Source organism: Haemaphysalis longicornis, unplaced genomic scaffold, assembly GCF_048455015.1.
Source record: "Haemaphysalis longicornis isolate Haplotype H1 unplaced genomic scaffold, Haemaphysalis longicornis Haplotype H1 scaffold_9, whole genome shotgun sequence".
Lineage (NCBI taxonomy): Eukaryota > Metazoa > Arthropoda > Arachnida > Ixodida > Ixodidae > Haemaphysalis > Haemaphysalis longicornis.
Genome location: NW_027526460.1, coordinates 65,163,534 through 65,180,401, shown reverse-complemented (window position 1 = coordinate 65,180,401; position 16,868 = coordinate 65,163,534). Strand labels below are relative to the sequence as shown.

Sequence of the window (16,868 nt, the reverse complement as noted above, 5' to 3'; positions counted from 1 at the left end):
GTAAACAGAAAAACGAATGAGCACTGCTGTTGGTACTTGGCGCACTATGCTTGTTTTAGCTGCACAGCAGTCCGGCGCTTCGGAGCTGTCTTACACGACGCTGGCCGATTGGCGTAAGCGACGTTGCCTTACGTGACCCTGTTTGTCAAGCATACCCGAGGTTTCACGAAGCGATTACTTTCTACCGTAACAAAAACAAGCCAGGTGTAAATACGGTCAAAAACAAAGCAATGGCGGATGGCTGCGTATGCTAGCGCCATCTGGGAGGTTTGACGGCAGCAAGGCTGCAGAGCTGAATGGCGCAAAGGAAGTTTGTTTGTATACGCACCGTTATGACTTCATTGCAGACGTCACCAAAACACACGATTTGGCGGGAGAATCAATATTTCAACCTTAAATTGATTCATTTCTCAGTGAATACGGCATCATTTGCTGCCGCGCAAGCACTGGGGACGCTGTAAAACACGAAATCTTTCGAATAAAGCAAACGTGTATTTTGTCTTCATGGCTCCTTTAATCTCAACTTCCTGCTCCCAGAGGTCGAGCGTCCTCGGTACTCCCGGGGACTCGAGAGGGCCGCCGCCCCTTGGCACATGGGCCGCGTCTCTTGTCCGCGGTTTCGTTCGGTCGCTGTCGTTCCAGGGCTGCCGAGACATGCTGGACGGCCTGAAGTTGTATGTCTGGATCGTAGCACCTCGTGGCAGTTTCTAGCTGCGGAGGGATCGTCGTCACCTCGTTGGCTTCGCGCGGGTGAGTTCTGCAGTCCCAGAGGATGTGAGCCGCAGTGGCTCGCTCCTTAGCCCACATAGTCTACATAGGTGCTTTCGTACACGCTCTGGCACACGTGTTTCGCTAGCACTTGGGTAAGCAGTGTGGGCATACTGGGTCTGGCTACGGGACAACAAACGACCCCGGCTAGCCTCGTTAGAGACGTTGAGCGACGATGTCAGCTCGACGCCCGGAAATGACCCATCCAAAATGCCCCAGAGAGGTTCGCGGCGTCCACAAGGGAGACGCCGCGACGGGTTCGACTCACCGACACAGGCGACGACAGGCTCCAAGGGGGCCAGGACGAACCATGGGGTTTATTGGCCGAGTCGTACAGTGCATAATAACGCCAAGACCGGGTTAAGAACTACACTGTAACGACGCGCGTCCTACGGCGTCGCCCAAACAGGCGACCATGGCCGAGGTTGCACGCGGGCCGCTCGCAAGGTGACCAGAGGCCTACCCTGCGCGTCCGATCAGGGCCAAACAGCGCCCGACCGGCCGGCGCGGCGGGGAGGAGACGAGCCAGCCGGGGACAAGGAGCGCCCCGGTATCCGACTCCCATGTCCTCCATTCCCCCATCTCCCCTATCCATGGGGCCAGAGACGGAGCAAGAGCCCAGAGCAAAAGCAAGAGAGAGCGCGAAGCGCACGCGCCGCGCTTATAAGGAGAGGGGGAGAGGAGGCAGGTTCCCGGGCGAGGAGGAGCGACCGCGGCGGCAGGACAGTCGGTGCCCGCCGGCGCGTCGGCCCGCGAGGTGACGTCACGTGCGCGGGAAAACGCGCTCGTTCGAACATCGCGCTCGCGGGAGGAGGAAAGGGGATCAAGCGGATCCCCACAGCAGGGACCCCGTTTGCAATTGTTTTTATAGCAAGGCCTGATTCCAGGACAGGCCCGGGTGGGGCGGTGGCATAGTCGGTCCTGTTCAGGCGGTACCATTTCATGATTTCGTTGTAGGTGGTCATCTTGTCTTTAGTACTGCACTGCGAGTCACACTCCGAATCGGTCAAGGGTGCGGCCGCGCGGTTGGTAAGTCCGCGCGCGACAGCATTGGCCGTCTCGTTGTGGTTCGCGTATCCACGGTTCGACATTGCACTGCCCATGTGGGCCGGAAACCACTTAATCACCGCTGCACTGTCGCGTCCGACGGCTTCGGCTTTGCGCAATATGCGCGCAGCCTCACTGCCCACACGTCCCTTGGCGTAGTTTTTCACCGCTGTCCGCGAGTCGCGCAGCACTGTGGTGCACCAGTGGTCGGAGATGGCCAGGGCTATGGCTACCTCCTCTGCCCGGTGCGCGTCTGGGGTCCGGACGCTCGCTGCGGTTCGGGTCGCTCCCATTGGTGCGTTAACGACCGTATGCGTTGCAATATGTACCGTAACGACCGTATCCAGGTCCTGCAATACGTGTCTGCCCGTTGGGGTTGTAGAGAGGCGTTCGAGTTGAGCCGTCCTCTGCGCTTCTGCTATCTCGTCCAGTGTGTTGTGCAAGCCGAGGGCCGCGAGGGCTTCGTTGCTCGTGCTGCTAAGGAGGCCAATAGCAGCGTAGGTCTTGCGTATTAGGGCATCTATCTTATTACGCTCGCATGTCCTCCAGTTGTGGAAGGCGGCGACGTACGATATATGGCTGACTACGAAAGACTGGACGAGCCGAAGCAGGCTGGCTTCCTTCATTCCCGCCTTTCAGTTGGATATCCTCTTGATGAGTCGCTTTGCGGCGGCCGCTTTTCTGGTGTGTTTGGTGACCGTTTCCCCATTGACTCGGTTGCGTTCAATGAGGAGCCCGAGTACTCGGATCTTCTTGACTTCCGGGATCACGTGGTCCCCTGCCGTTGTGATTGTAATCGTGAGTCGTTCGGGTCTGGTGTCGATGTTCTTGCGCTTCCGCCCGGCTCCCTTTGGCATGATTACGAGAAGCTCTGATTTGACCGGTGAGCATACAAGGCCTGTTCCGTTCAAGTGAGCTTCTATGGCATTGACTGCCGTCAAGATGACGATGGTGGTTGAAAGCGAAGCTATCTTGTGATGGATTCTTTGGTTGGCCAATTCCCAGGGGCGTTCTGCCACAATCATCATCAGCGGTGCCTGTCCAAGCATGCGCAGTGGGGGTGTGGTACTCAGGGGTGTGGTACTCACAGACACCCCTGTCCCACTCTGTCCCCACTGCCTTATTCCCCCTACCCAGGACCACATTCTGTGGGAGTGCCCCTACAACCCTACCCAACCACACACTTACACTGGAGAGTGGCTGGCTGTTGCGGCGAGTCTCCAACAGCAACGGGAACTGGCGGCCCACATCATCAGGGCCCTCAGCGGCTGACTGGACCGAGGCAGCTGATTCACGCCACCATCCCAGGAATAATAATGTATCTATCTATCTATCTATCTATCTATCTATCTATCTATCTATCTATCTATCTATCTATCTATCTATCTATCTATCTATCTATCTATCTATCTATCTATCTATCTATCTATCTATCTATCTATCTATCTATCTATCTATCTATCTATCTATCTATTTATCTATCTATCTATCTATCTATCTATCTCAAAGAAGTCAAAGAAGTGTTACTTAAGCGAAACGCTCGCAATACTGATATAAAATTAAGGGTTCTAAGTATATGTCTACATGTTCCCCTAAAGGTAGAAATTAAAACCAATTACAAACAAAAATATAATAATACGTAATTGTGACATAGCAGTGTAACTGATGAAAGTTCATGTGTACGAATTACTGCGTTTATGTGTACATTGTGATCCCTTTGTGAATTTTAGACCTATGCTTTGTATAATACATAGGAAGTGTAGTAATGACTTTGATTTGTGCTATTTCTCTATTACGCTTGTGCTATCATGCTTAAATTTGTGAAGAGACGTGTTGTAATGTATGCTGTAAATCGGGTGGCTGAGGCCTCTGCCAGGTCACGTTCGCCTTCAGTCTCAGCCTCCCCTTGGTTTTTGCCAAGAAATAAAAATCAAATAAAAAAATTCTGTCTTCGGCTGTACTGTTTTGCCTTATCTAATTCTTTTTGATGAAAAAATCTTCTTTGCCAATCCCCCTGGGTGGGTATGCGCCAGTTTATGGGCCACCACCCGTCACCACCTGCGGTACCGCGTGCGCTCGTTCTTTGTCTGCGCAGCCAATTTGAATCCCCCGGGATTTCAGTTGGCGTTTGTGGTGGGGTCAGGCGCAGTCCTGTCTCGGTGGTACCTTTAGATTCATTCGTAGCTGGTTTGTTCCACGCGGCTTCCGGCCTCCTCGTGAGTTTGAAGAGCCTTCTTGAGAGAGATGAGCGATCACTCCTCTGAGACCCCATCAGGCCGTGCCACAAGCGGGACGAAACCAACTGACCCTAGCGTTGGCCAGCCCAAGCCTGGCCAGGAAGACCGCTACGCAATGTAAGTGTCTTACCCCGATGGGACGCTCGCAGCAGCCATGTAGCGATTTGTTTGCTGCGACTTCTACGTTCACCTCGCTATCTGATAAATAATGCAGCACATAGGGAGGCACCCAATCGTATCCCGGAGTTTGAAGTTCCGCTTGGGATTTTTCTTTCGAAGAGCCTTTGTATCACCGCTTTTTTGTCCTATGGGGGACGCTCAGCGAATAGGTCGAAGTCTAGAAAGGCGCGATCACTCACTCAGTGCTGCCAAAACCATTATCGCTGCTGTGTCGGAACCAGACGCGAAGGATAGGCGATACTCATCGTTACGGTACTGCCATTATTACAGCTGTGATCAAGTGGGCTCAATAATTGCGCGACCAATCACCCGGTGCCCTGAAAGACAGTGTTGCGGTTGAGTCGAGAAATCTGACATGCTTGGCGAGACATGCTCGTCGACAGTTCGCAGTTCCAGTTTAATGGTTCTTAAAATGGAACGCATGTAGCGTAAACGAGTCGCCGATACAGTTCTGAGGGCGGTGACTTTACGCTCGCAACGATTGTAGTAATATTCAAGGAGCGGTCTTCGCACAAACAAAAGAAAATTATGAGTTAATATTACTAACTGAGCAAAAAAATCCTGAGGTATTATTTACTAAATTTATCAACTATGCGTCAGGTTGTCCGATCACCTAGGGACACCTGTCAGGGCACGTGTTACTCCAAGATACGCTTACCTATGGGCGGCGCACACCAGAGCCTCACGCTTTTTACAGCAGCCGGCACTCACGCCCGCCTACTTCTTTCTAGTAGTGCTTTGCTTTTCTTGTCGCCCGAACCCTGGTTGTGACGTCGCGTTATTCTTAGAATCAGAGAACGCATCCCTTGGGCGTGAGGTATGAGATGCTAGAAACGCAACAAGCTCAGCCGCGACGAATTTTAGAAGCGAATTTCACCAGTATAGCGTGGCAGCTTGAAAGTACTTGCATCATCCAGGGCTTTCCTTGGCCGATTCTAGGAAAAAGCTGGTACGGATTTGATTGGGGCGTTCACTGGTAGCGTGGATGAGACAATTCCTAGTGTAAATTTTCGCCCCACTATCATCGCCTTTCACGCACCTACAGCTCTGTTTTCGCCGCAAGTTTCATTCGGTCGAACAGGAACAAGCTGCAGCCGCAGTGTGCCTACGTCGTTTCATACGCGGACGTTGCAATATGTTGCCCAGAGACGCACTGGTGTGTACGTGGCCGCACTGTCGCCAGGACGGCATGCGCGTATAGCGTTTGTGTCGGCAGAAAACGCCTTTTGCTTCCCTTTTATTCACTGTAGAAGTACGCGCTAATCTACAAACTGATGGAGACCTGCCCCGATCCCTAGGAGGGTACGTCGCGCCAGAGAATCGCCGCTCGAACTATCCGAACCATCGAGAACCGCCTTCAACAAAAGCCGAAGACGCTGATTGGTTGCAGCCAATAATGGCACCCACTGAACTGCCCCAGCGCTGCCCCGTCACAGCCGCTGGTAAATGGCGGCGAGAGTTCAGCGCAAACAAGGGAAGGACGACATAATCGCTTTTCGCAAGTTTGTATGGCTCCTGCAAAGGTGTAATATCTGGTTGATATTTCCGCGAACGCATACTCTAGTGATTGCGCGAGTGTAACCAAACCTATTCAACCCTGTTCCGCTCACCTTGAATTGCGCTCCTCGAAGAAATAGGACGAAGATAAAGATAATGGTGGCGATATGGTCATCGTCATTATATAATGGCCTGTTGGTGCTTTTCAGTTGTAGGAGCCAGTAATAGGTGTACATACGAAATAACTGCACCAAATGCGCTGTTATTTAGTCGTCAGACATTTAGCGTCCAGCCCTTCAGAATCGTGCACTTCTTATAGTGCTTTCAACTGCTCTGGCGCAGCATTTGTTCATCACTGAGTGACGCTTTTTTGTGTCAAACTGTTGAAGCCTAGAAGTCTGCACGCCCAATTCAATGAATGTAGGTCATAAAGGGTGTGGCTGTCGTTCCTAATTGCACAGACCCCACTCAATTGCAGGAAAGAACTGCCGGTGAAGGTGTGGTGCCTAGACGATTTCGAGATAGGCCGACCACTGGGAAAGGGAAAGTTCGGGAACGTCTACCTCGCCCGAGCAAAGAGCACCCAGTATCTTGTCGCCCTTAAGGTGAGGCTCGAAGCGTGAAGTAGCGCCGCAAAAACATTGGGATAGTGAAGACTCCTTCTCAATCCGCTTGTGGCTAAGAAATCTATTTTAGTTGTTTTGGTGAACCAGGAAAACTAAAAAAAAATTCCCCGCATTTCCCCGAGGGGAAGAATGTGAAAGTGCGAATGCATGAGTTGAATTTGCGCGGTTCGGTAATGTTCGCGAAAGAGAGATCACACACACACACAACTACAAAGAAAGAAAGATGCATTTATTCACAGACACGTATTTGTGTTGTCGTTGTACTTGATTGCTAGAGCGGATCTCAGCTTTGAAATTTCGTGTCAGTACTCCTTTAAGCGGGTGCATTAGCCCTTCTCACGCCCGATTCCTGGCCAATCCCCCACGTGGTATGTGCCATGTCAGCGGCCAGGCAGCGCGCGCCCATCTCCCCCCGTTGTCAAGGAAGACGAGGAGCGCGCGCACCCGCAGCTGTTGCTATGTGGACGGACGGCGGTCACCGGAATTCAGGGTCGCTAATAAAGTGCATTCGCACTTAAAATGGACACAAAACGGGACCTAGAAGGACCCGCGTGGGTAGTTGGTGTTCAGCATTGTTGACGAGTTATTGCTAGCGCAGAAGTATGCTTGCGGCGCGTTTTTCTAGCATTGCACGAATGCAAAAAGACGTTGCTATTAATGAGGAAAACATGCTGTATTAAGTCGTCCTAAGTGGTGGGATGCTCTATCCGACAGTCTTCCTTACTATTCTTTGTCCACATGAAAGTTTTAGACACCTTGAGCACATTACAGTGACTCAAGAAACTTTTATTGCAGTGGCAGTGCATGCGCCGCGACCGTTTTTCTGATGGAGGAGAAATGCGAACACGCTTGTGGGTTAAAGATTTCGGCGCACGAAAGGTCCCCAGGTGCTCGATATTAATCCGGAGCCCTCCACTACGGCGCGCCTCATCGCCTGTGTACCATCGGGTCGTTAAACCCCACAATCAATCAATCAATCAATCAATCAATCAATCAATCAATCAATCAATCAATCAATCAATCAATTGATCAATCAATCAATTGATCAATCAATCGATCGATCAATCGATCAATCAATCAGTCAATAAATCAAAGCTGCCTCTCTTCTAACCGTTACCACTGAGGGAGCTGCGTCGTTATGTCTCAAAGGCCAATCCGCATCGGCGTTTGTACCGACTTTTGGCATACGTTAATCCGATGGACATTTAACGTCTAAAACGTTAAAGTTGTAACGATAGCAGAATTTATCACGGCCTTCGTTCGTCACTGGCGAATTCTCTGCAGATTTGGTAATGAGGTACTCCAAATGTCGGCTGAGGTGGCGCTTCGTCCAGCATTACCAGTGCTGGTCTCATTACAAAACACTCCTCTTACCTTGATTCATTTGCGTGAACGGTGTGTCTGGAGAAGCTGAAATGCCGTCTTCCCTCAACTGCAGGTGATGTTCAAGTCTCAGCTCCAGAAGAACAATGTGGAGCACCAGCTCAGGAGGGAAGTTGAGATCCAGTCACACCTCAGGTGGGACACCACTCCGCTTTATGGCAAAATGGAGACACACTTGTTCCTTTTAGTGAGAAACTAACTTCTCTCTCAACTAAACACACCCACAATTTCTAACGCTTTGTGTCTATTAATGCGTACCATTCTTTATCGAGTACCCCCAAAGCCAGGACCGTGTAACATCGTGCATATCCACAAAAATGTAAATTTGGCGAAATTTCCGCGCCTAATCGTTATAATAGTGTAAATGGAGATGGTTGGTCAAACCGAATTTATAAAAACCATAAAATGAGACAAATATAAAAAAATTCACGAAAATGATCGGACAATCTGAAATATGCCTCGCATACATTTCCCCCCAAAACCGAATAATGAACAAAAGTCCGCGAAAAAACATTGGAAATACGCAAGTATAAAAATAGCGTAAATGAACCTCCTCGGCAGGACCCCTTGATTCTTGCGAAAAAAATCCATAATATTAATTAGCGAAGTATAGAAACTTCGTCGCTCTAGTTGTATTGAGGGTGTCCCAGCTATCATGCACCAAGTTTTTAAAAAGGGCAATCGTATTACATTGAAAAAACCTAGCGCATAATGTTTCCAGTACAGTGAAGTAGCGACCAGTAATTCCTCCGTTATGAGATTTATTTAATTATATAACTAATTATTTAAGTCTATAAGTACTGCCCTAATCATTGAAGTGTCAATGAGACGCTTATAGGTACCCACGAGAAGAATTTAACTGCGGTAATTTCAGTGGCGTGCTAATTGCGTGCTCATTTATACTGGCTGATAGAGACACCGTAAAATATAAAAAAAATACGACGTGAGGGCGCTCCCGCGCGCATCCTAAAGCAATGCCCGCAAACAGGCTGCGTCTGAGGTAGCCGGAATGAAATAAAGAAATGAAAGAAAGAAGAAAGCGCGACCGTGTTTGTGCCTTATCTCCCATAGATTTTCTTAGTAGACTAGAGAGGAACGTGCACTTGGGAATCGTTGTCGTCGTTGGGGGTAATGGGAAGACAACAGCTTCTGGCATGGGCTTGACATGACAGTTAGATTGCCTATCGGTTTTTGGGATTTGCTTTCTTCACTATGCATTAACACGTCTACGAGGAACGCGATAGCCGAAATCCTTCCTGTACATGCACTGGCCCTGAGCCGTCGCTATTGGGTGTTCGGTGAAAGAGCAGGCAGTGCGTGATCGTACCTAAGGTTGGTCATGCCAGAGTCGAAGGAACGTATGAATGAGCGAGTAATATACCGCCGCGAAAGTTGTAGCTGACGAAAAAAAAAAACGTACTTCGCTGAAGACAAGATCCGCAAATTCGGACGCCTGTATCCGTCCTACCTTGTCTTTGTCCATGACTGTTTAACGCCACGTTTTCGTTTTCTTCATGCATGAATCAACTCGCTTAGCAACAAGTTTTGTTAAAATGTTCCGGACGGTCGATGCACGGGTTCGCCACAAAGGCGACGTTTTCATTGGCACGCTATAAAACACTTCCAAGCTTTTCAAACAACTTGTTATTCGAAATAATGGTAAAATAGTAAAATAATGGTCTCTAATGAGATCCCCCAAAATATTAGCGCTAAGTTAAGCTACCGCTTTGGCCCCGCGAAATGGTAGGGACGACCATTCCGGCAAAAATACGCTTTATTTCCTTCTTTTCCTACAGCTTTAAAACAACCTGTTTTAATTTTCACTTATGTACTAACACTATTCTTTGCGTTTTTGCGGCGCTGTGTTTGAATATACGGCCACTAAAACGTTTCGATCAAAGCCAATGACAAAACTAAGACGAGCGCACGGTATCATGGCGGCCCATGACGATACGGAGAGCCTTGATATAGATGCTAGCTCCAGATTCCTCTCTAGTGTATAAAGTAAGAAACTCTATCGTACCACCCACACGCACCCCGCGAAACTGGCTGTTCTGCTCCTTCCATACATACCCTTATCAAGAGAGGAGGAGAAGGAGGAGGTAAGCTTTGTTTAGCCACGCTCTGTTACGGGGACGTGGTGGCCGCTGGCTTTAGCCTGGCGGCGTCAAGGGGATGCGCTCCCTTTTCGGACCTGTGACGGGCAAAGCAGTTGCTTTCATTCAGCTTTCTTGAGAGCGCTGGTTTATGATGCGCGCGTTCGCGTGGTCACATGGTTTTTTTTTTATATTTCTCGGGTGTTCTTCATCAGTCAGAATAAATGAGTACGCAATTATTTTGACACTTAAAATACCGTGATTACATTCCTCTCCTTCGTACCAACAAGTGTCTCATTGACCCGTCAATGATTAGAGCAATACTTCTAGAGTGAGATAATTATTTATGAATAGTTATTAAATCTGGATAAAGAAAACATCACAGGCCTCTACTCCAGTCTTTTGGAAACATTGTGCGCTAGGTGTTGTTCGAGTAATGCCATTCCTCTTTTTTAATATCTTGGTGCAAGATAGCGGGGTACCCTGTACATTTACATCATTGGCGAAAAGAAACAAAAGAAAAATTTTAAAGTGTAAAAATATTCACCGTCTTTCACTACTCATAGCCATATTTGGGTGTGAAGAACTCGCAGCCTATACAAGCGGCATACGAAAGCTGCGCGTTATTAGACAATTCTCGGAATTTCTGCAGTTTTTGCAATTTTACATCGAAGCGTTATTTCGACATACTCTCTGATGGTGGTCGGTGTCCTTACGTCATCGCTTTGCGTGGACACGAAAAACTTACGCCGCTAGTTTCTTGTGAATGTTCCGTAGATGTCGATCTAGTACACGTAGCCTAGCGGTGTACCTGTTGTTCTATCTAAACTAATCCGAAAAAGATTATATAAAAATGTATAATTACCTTAGCGAAGTTATGTTCAAGTGGCTTTAGTCGACGAGTAAAGTACGTACCCACACATAACACAATATATATATTATCCACCAATAAAACTTCGCTGGTCTGCCACCTTCACAGTAGTTGGAGGGCTCTAAAGGTTTTTACTAAAACGGAAAACATTTTAGGCCAGTCGTCGACGACTTTTGGACACGCGCCACTCTTTGGCTCGCCTCTTGTCAAAAAATTCCCCCGCATTTCCCCGAGGGGGAGAATGTGAAAGTGCGAATGCACGGTTGTCGGCCCGCTTGCGGCGCTTGCGCTCGGCCCCCGCAGCCCACCGCCTCGCCGCCTTCTCTTCCATCTCTTCCATCGGGTTTGTAGTATCACGTGTACACCACGCAGTTATCAAGCCGCTATAACGCCGCTGAGTCGCCAACGCACGCCGCTGACGACGTAGTTTGAATGCGTTAAAGATATAACGCGCGTCACTAACACTGATATCAGCGTCGCGTCCGTGGCTTGGTCGGTAGAGCGTCGCGCTGCGGCCGCAAAGTCCTCGGATCGAAACCTGGCGCCGGATGCTGTCTCTTTTATAAATACAGAGGAGCACTGCGGACGCCGCCGCCGCCGGCGGTGGATGGTTTGGGGTCGCTTATAAAGTGCATTACTTAAAAGAGATTCAATTCGAGATTGAAACTGGACCAAGTGCTTAACGACGATGGTGTTGGGGGTGAAGGAGGCGTGCCTGGCGTGACGTCACTTCGGGAAACGTCCAGAACGTTGTCGTGTGTCGAGGGTTGCGGTGGACACCGTGGGTATTGCTGGACGCACTAGCACTGTTCCTACCGCGGAATTTGAAAACACTCAGATTAACCGGCCATGGCGCCGCTGTAGATAACGTCGTTCCAATAGGTGATGTCGGCGCTCAGCGTGTTGAAGAGACGCCGAGATTGTTTGAATGCAGTGTTAGTGGATGGGCGCGTAATTGCTCGGAAGGGATGGTATGGGATTGGAATAGCTGATGGTGTGAGGTCGTCGAGCAACTAGAAGTTGGCAAAGGTTTACCCTAGATGTGCTGCCGGGACTCACGTGTCTTGCATGCGTTTCACATATCCTGGCAAATGCCTACGGTGCTAATTTAGCAGAAATTTACCTTCGTTCCCGGGTGCTTCTTGTAACCTATATTGTATGTCACCAAATTTATAACGGCACATTAGGCTTGCTAGAGATACTCCATGGTATACATATAGTTCTGTGGGTTTCCATGTAACTGCCCAGGCACTTAAAGTAGTAGAGGACTCGCTGTGTTATTCTCAACTTGGTACAGCAAGAGAATATTTCTAATGATCCCAGTGAAATGGAATAGATGGTGAAATGCTGCCTTGCAATATCATGACTTTAAAGAGGACCGTTCGGGTACAACGTTGACGGGAAAAGAGGGAGCAAGTTCTCGTTACACTTATTCAGAGCCATTCCACTAGAGCAAATAAAAGATATAGTTGTAGAAGCACACATCTTAAGTAGCTGGTGGACACAAAGCTGCGAGCTACACCCGCCATGCGGCCCTCTTTATGCAGATTTCGACAAACTGGGGACTATGTACGATTACGGTCCAAGTCTTTGCAATCTCCAATCAGTAGAGCAGTCGTCTTCACTGCAATCGATGACGATTGATTATGATGATTTATTGATGCGTCCTAAGGCTGCCGCCACAATAAATATGGGCGAAGGCAAAACTTTTGCTTGCGATAAAAACAGTGCTTCTGCTGGAGGCAGAATGACCAGCCAGACATAATAGGTTTTTGGCCTGAAGTCTTGCACTTTTTAGTGGTTGTATATAAAGTCACCGGGGCTATTTTTTAAATGTTTTGCTCGACTTGACCTTCTCCACTGCTGGCTCCTTGTCTCCGGGCTGCTGAGTGCGACACATAATTAGATTGGATTCGGCTGAAGTAGGTCAGACCTGGGTAAAACGTTATCAGTTCAGATTTACCAGGTTTTGGGTGGTGAAAATTGTGGGCTTGTTTTTAATTATTCGTGTTTTATTCTCTTCAACGCCTCCCTGACAAGAACTGCCGGTTTTTGACGAACTAGGCTGAGTGCTATTTCGCTCCAGTTTCTCTCTCTCTCTCTTCTCTCTCTCTCTCTCTCTCTCTTAAATCACCGGGAACTGCTCAAACCAATGTTCTTTATTGTTTCGCGTGCGGGCCACAAAGGAAAAACACCTCAAATTCCCCTAAAATCTGTGTTCAATGTAAGCAGCCTGAATAATATATTAAGAACGGCCTGGCAAACGAAAAATTTCACCCTCCATTCCGGCCCTGTGAGAGTGGATGACAAGCGCAGCTTTTTAGCACACGGCGTAGAGGTGACGTAGAATTTAGATGAAATGTACGAGGAAGTTTTACTTTTGTTGAGCGTCCAAGCCGCAAACCTTTTATTATGAATCTACTTTGTGCCTTCTGTGTGTAATGAATTCCCTCCCAATGCTTACGCAAGTAATCAGACAAGCATGTTTGACGTACAACCCATGTTTTTAACACCATGTCACTTTGGCGTTGACTGCGTTTTAATAGCACACACACCCGAACGTTTGGTTTCCAGCTCCGCGCTATATTCCCTATCACGCGCACACCACCTCACGCACAACGACACAGACTCATACATCCTAAAACAGCGGCGAAATGCGTTTGCTTTGGCCATAAGCTTAGCCTTTGTACGCTGGATATCCAACATTGTGTTTTTCTGCCCTCGCGCAAACGCCATAAACACGGTATCTTAGCCACAGGAGCTTAGCTCAACAGTTGAATTTGTTTCAAATAACTCATGGTTCGAATTATCGGAGCCACCTCAAAATCCTATTTAACCGGGCCTTACGCTCATGGCTGAATTTGGGGGCGAGCATTTGTTGTGAGCGGGGTGCCGAGTGCGCTGAGCTGTCACTGTGGTTTGGTATGTAAGGGTGTTCCACCGGTCTGTCCATTCCTTCAATGAGGCCTTCCTTGCACTCTTACAGACACCCGAACATCCTGTGCATGTACAACTGGTTTCATGACGAGACCAGGGTTTACCTCATCCTTGAGTACGCCCCTCAGGGAGAGCTCTACAAAAAGCTGAAAAAGGTCAGCCGCTTCACCGACAAGCAGGCAGCAACGGTAAGAGATTGTTCTAAAATTACTCAACGTGTTTGTGCACCCATAGCCAAATCTGGCTATAAAAACTCAGTGAAGATGAGCGGCGTAAAAACCGTACGAGTTATTAGACAATTATCTGAATTCCTGCGCATTTTTTTCTCCCCCCCCCCACTCCCGGTAGAGCAAATTATCTACCGGAAAATAGTCTACCGCTAAAAGAAAGAGAGCTCTGCCTGTTCTTCTCTACCTATTCTTCTACCTACTCTACCTACGGCTCAATTAATATTATGGATGTATATTGGGGGGCGCTTGCAGGCCATAATATAACACAAAAACTACGTAAGCATCAAACTGTTATTTTACTGGCAGTATAGGAACGTCTTGATCAATGCCATAAACCCTGATATCTCCAAAGCTGTCCCTAAAAAAAGTATATCCATTGCGAGAAAGTGTTATTTCACACAGCGCAAGAAGTTCATTTAGACATGAAAACTCTAAAATACTTTCCAGAACTCTGAATATTTTTTGTGTGATTCGTTGTCAAAATTTGCTCCTTATGCATTTCAATGGCGTAGCTTTCATGGCTCGAGAGCTTGGTGTCCCAATGTCCTAAACGTCAAACTGCGCACAAATCAAGCTTTCGCTCTCTGTCTATAATAACTGTGCAAAAGTATTTTGCAGTCTGCTGAATAACTCCAGAACAATAACTGCTGTGAGACCTGCGTTGGGCTGGAGAGTTTCACCTGAATGTGGATGATGCCTTGCCATGCCTCATAATCATTTGTCCGCATAAATACGCATAAGCCAACCAGATTTCACTTCACTGACCGGTCCTTCACTGCCCAAATCGTATGTGCAAATCAGGTGAAATCCAGATCACCAGAAAAAAAATGCAAATGCGTGTAAAGAATATTGCAGTTCAACAGATGCACTCTCGAGTCCGCTACTGCGACTACATTTGGGCGCAGACTTAGGCGTGAGTTTGTCTTCGTGGGAGGCAGCTGAGCGTGAGTTTGAACCGCAGTGAGCCTCAGCACTTGCGAGATTGCGTGAGTGTGAGGCTATTCTTAGAAGGCGTGAAACTGGGTTGGCGTAACGCCCGGTGATCTCGAGACTACATGTGATTTTAAGTCCCGTAAAGCCTAGCCCGTGCAGACCAGAACACGATGAAATAATAATTAGGGCCCAAGAGAATGCGACAATTCTAAACTGAACATTGTAATTTTTCATGCCTATAGAAGTATTTGTCCGTTTATTTTCTTGCCAGGTTGGAAATATGTGGATTTGAGACCATCCTTTAAGTTTTGTTTCCATGTACAAGGGAGCGCTGGCTTATTGTCCCTTTATCCCTCTGCGGTCTGTCTTTTTCGCTGTTTGTGTCGTGGAATAACAACTAGACAGTGCATCCCGCCTTTTGAACAATATTAGCCCGCCTTAATCTGAGCCACGACGTTTGAAGACAAGAATCACAAATAGAAGAAAATCCATTAGTTCAGTTGGGTGGGCGCTCCACCATATCCACTGGTCTTGTCTATTCAGAGTGAGGTAACCACGCAACCACTTCCGGGAGAATATTCCGTGATGTCGCATGGAATTGCCAAAGGACTCGTACAGTGGCGAAATGCGCAATCTATCACAGACATCGTCGTTTCTTACACGAAAGCCAGCGATCGATTGTCAGGCGCGCCTCTGCATAGGAACAGACATGGCTGCACATGAAAACGTAGCGAACTGCTTTTTTTACGACATTAGCGAACGAAGGTAATGCTTGGGGATGTAGCAAGCACAATGGACTTTGTGTACTGAAATTTGAAACAGCGGCCCTTTCCTTCAATGGGATTTTGTGTAATGTGAATGCCCTAGTGCTGCAACTGAGATCTATTTAGCGATTAGCTGACAAGGGTAGTACCCTAGCCAGTGAAAAAAACGCACTTTATAGAAACTAAGATACCTTTTTCACATTTCCTTCAATGTTTGATTTTGATTCAATAAACTAACTCGAATTTGCCCTCATTCTTATTCGAGAGAAATTACCAGAGGTTCTCTGGTACTGACTTTTCTCCGAGAATAATTTAAGATATTTTTGGTGGGCTTAAGAATGCGTGGAAATTTCGCCCTTCTCTGCGAACTTGAAGCTCGACCCGAGCGCATTCCCTGTTACGGTTTGAGAAGTTCGCAATACGACGTTTTTTTCTTGTCGCCTGTCTCACTGGCTACATTTGCTCGTTTTATCAGCGCACTGTCTGCTATTCATGCACAAATATTGGCCTTTCGTTGCCGTCGTTTCCATTCCCTCCCCATGCCACCAGTACTGGCTGCGGACTCGATTCCAAACACGCACAAGCGCTGTCCATACTCTATATGTAGGTATATATGATCATTTCATGCTTATTCAGAGTTTCTGCCGCGGTGGGGATTTCGCGAGGGTAAGTGTATAAAATAGTATGAATTATGAATGTGTGAGCCAGGCAAGGCGTGTCTGCCTCTCGGATTTACCCTCGACATGGTAGGTATTCAGTCCGAGGTATGCTTGCGGAGGCTCGCATGGAGGTTCGCGCGGTGAAACCAAATGTTCATACCGAGTATCTTGATATGCGGTGCAGGAACGATGGTGGGACCCTCAATCATGCGAATGGTTTGGGTGGGAGAGGTGGGAAGTCCTTTCTTTCCTGCAAAATCGAGAGGGAGGGGGCATTTTTTGTATTGACACTAGGATATGATCCGCTTGTACTTACAGGAGTCGCACCAAATAGTTCCTGCGAATATACTGCCATTAGCAGCAGGCGATAAAGGAAGAGGCCTGGGTCGAGTTGGTGTAGGTAAGGGCTTTTATCCGTAGCTGGCCCTTCGCAGTTATTAAACCCATTTATGCAGCATTTTACGGTGAGTGTAATTCATTGAGCGCAGTGAGGAATTGGCGAACCTGTACCGTATGTTCCACCCTACCACTCACTGGGAGAGTTTTCTTCAGCCGTGTAGACAAGCGTGTTAAAGGTAATAGTTTTGTTTTTCTTAATTAACGGATTTCGCCCCTCGACTCTTTAGAAGTAAACGAAGCA

The 16,868-nt window shown here is 47.9% G+C and overlaps 1 protein-coding gene across 1 annotated transcript in view; it reads left to right on the top strand.

Moving 5' to 3' along the window:
* The first annotated feature begins 7,793 nt into the window (after positions 1-7,793).
* Positions 7,794-16,868, top strand: part of LOC144151795 (aurora kinase A-B-like) — a 29,600-nt gene continuing 20,525 nt past the window's right edge. The window contains exons 1-2 of the mRNA XM_077682931.1: positions 7,794-7,873; positions 13,692-13,830. Of these exons, the coding sequence (XP_077539057.1) occupies positions 7,797-7,873; positions 13,692-13,830 (216 nt within the window). The 5' untranslated portion in view covers positions 7,794-7,796. The remainder of the gene's footprint in view (positions 7,874-13,691; positions 13,831-16,868) is intronic.